General features: G+C 41.6%; 1 protein-coding gene across 2 annotated transcripts in view; it reads right to left on the reverse strand.

Moving 5' to 3' along the window:
* Positions 1–8663, reverse strand: part of Nuf2 (NUF2 component of NDC80 kinetochore complex) — a 33791-nt gene that overhangs the window by 4157 nt on the left and 20971 nt on the right. For both annotated transcript variants that reach the window (XM_021165454.1, XM_021165446.2), the window contains exons 12-14: positions 5934–6074; positions 4731–4906; positions 3222–3357 (exon numbers count right to left, since the gene is read on the reverse strand). In XM_021165454.1, the coding sequence (XP_021021113.1) occupies positions 3222–3357; positions 4731–4906; positions 5934–6074 (453 nt within the window). The remainder of the gene's footprint in view (positions 1–3221; positions 3358–4730; positions 4907–5933; positions 6075–8663) is intronic.

The following is an 8663-nucleotide window of genomic DNA, read 5'->3' on the forward strand; positions in this document are numbered from 1 at the left end:
CCCTTCTGTGAGTCCGGGCACCATCCTATCAGGTGCACCGTCAGAAGGCTTCTCCCTTCTGTGAGTCCGGGCACCATCCTATCAGGTGCACAGTTCTGTGAGTTGTGTTTTGTTTGTGAGTGTGTGGACAGCTCTGCCTGCTCTGTGGAAGGTTTCTGAGCTCATGAGCTGCTATTTGTGGACCGTCAGGCTTATTCCTGAGCAAGCTGAATACTATGCAAAAAGGCCTTCCCTAGTGCCTGGATCTTCAAGTATTTTCTCTAGTTTTTTTCTCTAGCAGTTTCAGAACTCCATGTCTTATGCTATGGTCTGTGGAGTTTGTGTTTGGTGCCAGATGAGAGGAAAGCGTTCTTTCTATTTCAGCTTTCTGTATGGGGATATCCAGTTTCTTGTGCGCCTTTGTTAATGTGCCTGACGTTTCCTCAGCGACCTTTTGTGGCATCTTTGTTAAAAGCAAAACAACAAACAAACCAGCTGGCTCTAGCTTCAAGCTCTTTTTTCTGTCCTGCTTTGCCTACTGATCTGTGTCTGTGACAGTGCACACTGCTCTGTCTCTGACTCTGTAGTGTAGTGTGAAGTCAGGTACACCTCCTATTGGACCTGAAAGGATGGAAATGATCTGCTCATCGCAAAATTCTTAGAGGCAGGGACAACATCCTTGTCTCCAACTTGACTCCTGAGCCCACGGGGACCTTGATATCCAGGGGCACTCACACCCTTGCTAAATACTGACTATAAAGTTCAGGTAATCCACTCATTATGAATGAATATAAACTGCAAGAGAATAGGGAGGCCCTGATTTAAACAAGAAAATGAACTATGAAAGCATTACTTCAGAGAGATGACAGGCACTGCTTAGTACTCAACACAGGGATTTAAAAGTGGACTCAATGAAGAAAGCTAGCATTTTGCTCTAGTTCATAAGACTTAAAAAATTAGGTTATGAATGCGTGAATAAAATGGGTCAGTCATGAAGGGTATCACTGAGGACAAAGAAATCATAATATTAACTTTGTGAGTCTGACAGCCAGGGTTATCTCCGGCAGGTCTAAAATGTCAATTCCTTGTGATATAAAATGATGATGAGAAATATTAAAAAATTATGTAATCTTAGAAATATATCAAATAGTCTAAAAGAAATTTATGAAGACATTGTAGGGAAGAAATGAAATGGGAAGAAGGGTGAAGAAGAGAAAAGACAGGGAAGATTTTGAACCTTATATAACTTTGTTGTTACTACCTGGAACAGGAAACAGATCTTTAATGCTGTCCAAGGAGAAGAGGAGTGCAAAGCTAGATGAGGGATCTATGTGAGCCAAAATTAAAGCAGGGTAGTGGTGCCCTGCGTCTGGCAGCCCGTGTGAAGAGCACTCTGACACTCTGTGCTGTGCATCTTTGTGAAGCGTGGCTATGAGAAGGAAAGAGAACTGACCAAATGCACTCAAGTTCACCCTCGCATGCACAGCCATTCTCGGGCTGCTGAGGAGCTGATGGACCTGAGCGGGCAGGTAAAGGAACGACAGCACAGCAAGCCGCACTGTTGGCCTGAGCTCTGAGCACACACTGTGTGCTCTGGGGGAGCTACAGCACAGCCAGGGTCCACTGACACTACACAAGGAGAAAGAATTAGTGTGGATGAGATTTAAACTGATTTTGGCATTTTGAGAATCTAGGCTGAAAGAAATACAATTAGGCCTGCAAGACATTATACTAAGATCTTGAGTTGAGAGCAATCATTTCATCACAGTATGGTATGGTGAAGAAACAACTTGGCAGAGTTGCCCGTGAAGAAGATGTAGTCTTTAACTGATCATAATTTGAACATGAACAGAAGGTGAGACACTGTTGCTGACAACCCAGCCTCCAAAACAAGGCTCTGTGAACAGAAGCTCTGTGCTTCTGGGGCTACAGCAGTACTTGGGAAGACTGCAGTTTGTACTACGTTCTACAGAGTAAATAATGACAGGTAAGAAGCAGTAATGATAAGCAGGAAAACAATAAATCTGAAAATTAAAGAGTGGCTGGACCTCCGGCTATTAAACACAATGAGAGACAACTGAAAGACACAGGACCATCTTATGGGTCATTCCATACAACGGGGTATAGATTATTCCAGACGGAAGATCTGAGTCCACCAGAGGACAGACATTGACTATTTTAAATTCAGAATGAGAAATAACATTTTAACAACTACAGCTGTAGCAGAACAGCTTGTGTGGTTATGAGCTCCATCCAGAGAAAACAATTACAATTACAGAGCCCATCAGCGGCTCTCAAATGCCACCCTATTCTAGAGATAAACAGACAACTCAATTCAGTGGTGGGACCTATTGTTTAGAATCTAATTCAATGTATTTGGGAGGGGCCTTGCTCATTTCAAAACTCCTCACTGAACTGCAACACACAGCTAGTTTTAGGACACAGTGCTCAGTGCCCTTTCAACTTTATAAATATTTATGGAAAATAGACTATACCCAAGGCCATTGTAGGAATGATTTCAGATGCCATGCTGAGTTTTAAAGCACAGCTGGTATTGCCAGGAAAGTTGTGTTATTGGTGAGACACATGTGCACAGAGCTAAGAGAAATATGACATAGCCTGGGCATCTTTAATGACTAACAAAGATAGCTCAAATTCAAGCTAGTTATCAGTTTGAATCTATTAATAATCAGCTCAACAACTCCACCTAGAACAAGTGACATCAGAGTCTGGTTTATTTAAGAAAGTGGGGCAGAGTATCTCAGGTCTCCTTTCCTTAGATCTTCCCAGACTGTGTGGACAGAGCAAGACAGTGGCAGTGTGAGTACAACTATCACACGTCAGGCAAGCTCAGAAACAGGAGGATGGAAAGGAGTGAAAAGACGAGGCCTAGGAATTCTGAACGGACTGAGCCTACTTTAGTAGCTTTTGGTAAAAGGTTTTTAGAGCTATTACTTAAAACATCCTGAGTGAAGTCCATCTACCTAATGACTTCAGAACCTTTATTAAGCAACTACTTTTACCCCAAAGAATGGTGCTCTGTGATATGCTAAAAGGCAAGTAGGGAAAAGGCACAGCAGATGCATAGCTGTGACTATCAGAGGGTACCCGAGGGCTGCTATACATGGACATAAAAGTGAAGGCCTGGGAGGTCAAGCGCTGCTCTGGAGAACTCAACTCTCTGCACAGGTAACACCATCTACATTTTAACCTCACGGGCTCAGTCTCCTAAAAGCACCCACCTGAGACTTCAATATCTCCCTTTTCTTGGTATCTCTCAGTTGTTGAATCGCAGATTTAATCTTGTGGATTTCTTGATTAACGGTGGTTACTTGCTCACAGACAGCATCTCTCTTTTCTTGAACTTTATTGCAGTCTCTAAAAGGGAATAGAGACACTGGACATAAGCTCTCTTGAGCATTTAAAAGACAAGAGACTAGTAGTGAACCCAGAGCCATCGTGTTGATACTTGCTTAGCAAGCTCAGAACCCTTCCAGATATCAAAGCAAGCAGACAAACCCCACGAAACCCCAGTGTGGTACCCTATAGTCACACCCTGGCATGTGGAACCACCTCATTCAACAGTGATTCTTCCTGTCTCCTTGTTTTGTGGAGCTGAAGATCAAAGCCAGGGCCTGACACTTGCTAGGCAAATGCTCAACCACTGTTACACCCCAGCCCTCGAAACTTACTTTCTTTACCATGAAGGCTCAGCTCCAGCGGCTCAGTGTGCACATCCAGGCAGTTAGTGGACATGTGCATCAGTACAGCGTCCCAGCACACTTGGCCAGATACAGACAATCCCTTTTCCTTTCACATACATGGACATACCCGAGAGTCCCAATGCCACACTGAAGGACTAAGGACTGACATCCTAGACATATCTGTGGCACGTATTCTAAAAGCACATTCCAAGAATTGACAAGGAGACTAATGGTGAAATAACTTACATACTTCAGAAGAACTTAGCAATGTATTGATTTTTACCTGAATAATAGCAAGATTATTTTTCTAATGCACTTTTTCTCTCTGGGTCACTATGTTTCAAGTGCACTGAAATAAACGCTAGTGCCCAACTTCTTTAAAGATTAAGATGAAGAAACTGTCTGTCTCAAAAAGCAGTAAACAAGCAGAAAAACCTCAACCAACCAACCAACCAATCAATAAATCAATCAATAATCAAATAGATAAATGAAAAAACCTGTGGTCCTATTTCTACATAGTGACAGAATTATATTTATCTCAGACACTAGAGGCAGAATTCTTCTTGAAAACATAAAGGAAATAAAACAACAACAACAACAAAACAGAAAAGAATAGATATTTTAAGTTGGACAGAAATATTCCTCTTCCATGCTGGCCCAAGTATGAGACTGTCAGGCAAACATTAAGCTCATGTTTCCAAAAAAAAAAACCTTTGAATGTAGCTGTGCATCTAGACCAGGACTTGGATTGAGAGTGTAGTCATTTTGTGACAATAGTGGAAAGCAATAAAAAAATTATTGCAAACTATGGAAATAAAAACAACTATTTAGAATGAAAACAAACAGATTAGATAGATGGATAGACAGACAGATAGATTAGATAGAAAGATAGATAGATAGATAGATAGATAGATAGATAGATAGATAGATGGATAGATGGATGGATGGATGGATGGATTAGTGGATGATAAAAGGAAACACAGTGGTTTTGAAAGCCTGTGAGCTTTCCTGGTTGCACCCTCCGCCCCACACTGGAATGGCTCATACTCAATCATGGCCTGCTTGTAATGTTTCACATCCTCCTGCTTCTTGTTGATTTTGAATCGTGCCGTGGCAAGCTTCTCCTTCTTTACAGTCATCATTCTTATGAGAGAATTTTCTTCAGTCTTCAGTTTCTTTAGTTCCGATGAATCACTTTCAATCTGGTCCTCCAAGTTCAAGCTCTGTGTTTTATGAAGAATATTTAAAGTCAACACAACCAAACAAGATTTATTATTTAAAAAAGAAAAAGAGAGAGAGAGAGAGAGGGAGAGAGAGAGAGAAAGAGAAGGAAGGAAGGAAGGAAGGAAGGAAGGAAGGAAGGAAGGAAGGAAGGAAGGAAGAGAGAGGGAGAGGGAGAGAGGAAGAGGGAGGGAGGGGGAGGGGGAGAGAGAGAGAGAGGTGGGGGAGGGGGGAGTTTCTAGGGAGAGCTGGAGTAAAACACAATTGTGAAATGGAGCTAAGTCTTCCGGCCCTGAAAGCTCAGTAAAGAAATACAACTGAACCAAGGGAAAGAGCCCGGCTGGCAGAGCGAGCAAGCTTCCCCTGCTGGTCTGCCAGGACTGACAAGTGACAGGCGCTCAACAGCCCTCTCTCTAAAAAACAACAAATGTTTACTGCAATGTCAGTAATGGTGGGAGTGGCCTGAATTAAAATCTGAAAATGGTTTCAAGCATGGGAGACACCAAGATGATAGCGTTGCCTCTCATCCCCAGAGGAGACTCTGTTCAAAGCTTGATATCTCTATTAACCCTCAGTGCAATGTTGGGAACTAAGCTGGGACTTTATGCCACTGATGATAAGTGATCACATTGGTTAGGATGAGCCAATATACTCGTTACTAAATTGTGTTATATTAATCTATTAGTTATCTTATTTGAAGGTTACAGTACGCCTTGACATCCCGATGCTTAGGGGGAGATGTCTGACTCCTCAGAACACACTACCACAGAACAACTTTAGTTTTTCTTTAGGAAGATAGTAAACATAAGATGAAAGTGAATCCAAGCCGGACAGTGGTGGCGCACGCCTTTAATCCCAGCACTTGGGAGCAGAGGCAGACGGGTTTCTGAGTTCGAGGCCAGCCTGGTCTACAGAGTGAGTTCCAGAAACCCTATCTTGAAAAAAACAAAACCAAACCAAAAGATGAAAGTGAATCCAATGCAGTGTAACAGCCCGACACAAATGACAGAAATAATGTCCAATACAAACCTCCTTTAAGAGACTGCTTAGTTTCTCCCTATTATCTGCAAGGTCCTGCGATTTCTTTTGATATAACTGCACCTCCAGCTGACAGGAAGGCAAGCAATCCACAGAATCTCTATAGATATCATACTGCTCCATCACTTTTTCCTTTAGGAGGGGAAAAAAAGAGCAGTTTAATATTCTGTTATGAACCCACAAAGTCAATTAATTTGCTCTTCAATAATTTCTGCATTTGCTACTCAAAGTTCAAGAACACACAACAACTAAGTTCCTAGGTCAGTAGCAAGGCGCCACTACTGACATATATCAAGCATATGACACATTCATTCATTGATTCATTCATTTATTATTGTGCATGTGTACTTTGTTTGCATGTACCTCATGTGCATATCTGGTGCAGGAGACTAGACAAGGGCACTGGATCCTCTAGACTGGAATTATAGGCAGCTGTGAGCCACCATGCAAGCACTGGGGATAGAACCCATCTCCTCTCAAAAAGCAGCCAGTGCTCTTAACTTTTGAGCCCTTTCTCAATTATGCTTTTAAATTCTAAATATCCTTAACAAAGAAAACTGCCACTACTTCACCAGCTGACAATTCACTGTTGGAATTTTTCAAAGATTCTTCATGTGGAGGGAAAGGGCTCACTGTGGCTGGGCAGAGCTTACCTTGCAATGCTCTTCTAGTGCCTACAACACCCAAGGTTTGATTCTCAGCATCACCAAAACAATCCAAAGCTTTGTTCTGTTAATCCTCAGACTACTACTGAATACTACAGGGAAGTCATATTATCTACTAAAATATTTCTGTTTGTTTAAGTAATAACTATTATTAACATCTGTTTCTCTAGAAAGATAATCTCCTTTTAAAATTAGAGAAAAAATATATATTCAGGAAAATATCTAATATCTATCTATCTATACACACACACACACACACACACACACACACACACACACACACACACACACACACATTCACTACAACCACCTACCAATGCAGACATTTTTCCTCCTCCTGACTAGGCTACTGCCTGCCTGATCTTACTAAACAGTTAATTTCTCATGAAAGACCTAATCATACCGTTCAATTTTCATTTCTTTCTCTCTTTTTTAAAATGAATTCGTAAACACCTTTTGTACATAATGGATCAGTTCCCTCTGCTTTCCTTTGCTTCCTGTTACTGTGATGAAGACTATGACCAAAAGCCAAGCTGGGCTGTCTGGAGAGATGGCTCAGTGGTTAAGAACACTAGTTCTTCCAGGACCTGGGTTCAATTCGCAGTACCCACATGATGATTCACAACTGTCAGTAACTTCAGTCCCAGGGGATCTCATATCCTCTTTTGGCTTCCAAAGCTACTAGCCCCACATGGTACACCGACAGACATGCAAGCAAAACATCCATACACATAAAATAAAAATAGATAAAATTTAAAGCAACATAAGAGAGAAAGGGTTTATTTTGGCTTACATCTTACAACCCAACACGAAGGGAAGTCTGGGCCAAAACTCGAGTCAGGAACCTGGAGGCAGGAACCGAAGCAGAGGCCATGGAACAGTGTTCACTGGCTTACTTAGGTTGCTTTCTTAGAAAAACCAGGACCCACTTGTATACAGTAAGTTGGGCCCTCCTTGATTATAAATTAAGAAGTGTCCCATAGCTTTGCCTATAGGCCAATCTAATGGAGGCCAAGTCTTCAGTTGAGATTCTCTCTTCCCAGATATGTCTAGGACAATGGCAAGCTGACATACACCAACCAGAGCAGTGAATGGGCACAGGAAATGTGCTTTAGCAGGTCTTTTCTCTCTAAGCTCTGGGCTTTCATGTAAATGTAAAGACAGTTTCAATATAATCTAAGCCCTCAGGAGGCTGAGACAAGAGAATCAGGAGTTTAGTCTAGGCTACAAAGTCAGACTGTGGGGGTGGGGTATATGTATTCCATGTGGTCAAGAATTATATAAATGTTCAAATCTGTGAAGATTTTAAGTGTCTAATTCACATAAGGATATCTTTTCAGAAATGACCCAGCTGCTTTCTCCTTAGAGGAATAGCTGACTGAAGAGAATCCTTCTTAATAGTGGGTGTGCTGAGACCCAGAGCCTCCTCACGCTGAGCAAGCAAGCGTGCTGCTACTTAGGTAAACACCCAGGGCCACCAGAACTGTTCTTAAACAAGCCAGCCATCCCGACAGACTCTCCAATCTCTTTCTCTTTCCCGTTTGGGTTCTGATGAATTTCTTCTCTATTTTTAGTGACAATTTTTATTATTGGGAATTACCTGGATAACAAGGATAAAATTTCCTTTTACTGATAGGTTTAAACCTTGTTTGAAGAGAGAAGCCAAGCTGTCTGCCTACCTCATCTAATTTTGTCCTCCCACTACCTCAGTCCACTCCTCAAAGCAGCCCCTGGCTGGGAACATCTCTTCTGCCTTGAATGATTAGATACTGAGACAAACTTCCACTGCCCTCTCCTATCTGATTCCTCCAAATACAAACAGAATTTTCGCATTTTATTATTCCAAAGCATCCTCTATTTTTTAATGCTTATTTTCCAACGGATTTAACTTCTCTACAGCAGTTTTATATTTGAAACAAAACCTATCAGGAGAAAAGAAGGTTTCTCATATGTGACCTGTGCTCACCAACACACTTTATAAAAAATAAAATAAAAAATAAAGAAAATACAACAAAAAACAAACAAACAAACAAAACAAGGAGCCGGGAGTGGTGGC

The sequence above is a fragment of the Mus caroli genome, chromosome 1, assembly GCF_900094665.2.
Source record: "Mus caroli chromosome 1, CAROLI_EIJ_v1.1, whole genome shotgun sequence".
Lineage (NCBI taxonomy): Eukaryota > Metazoa > Chordata > Mammalia > Rodentia > Muridae > Mus > Mus caroli.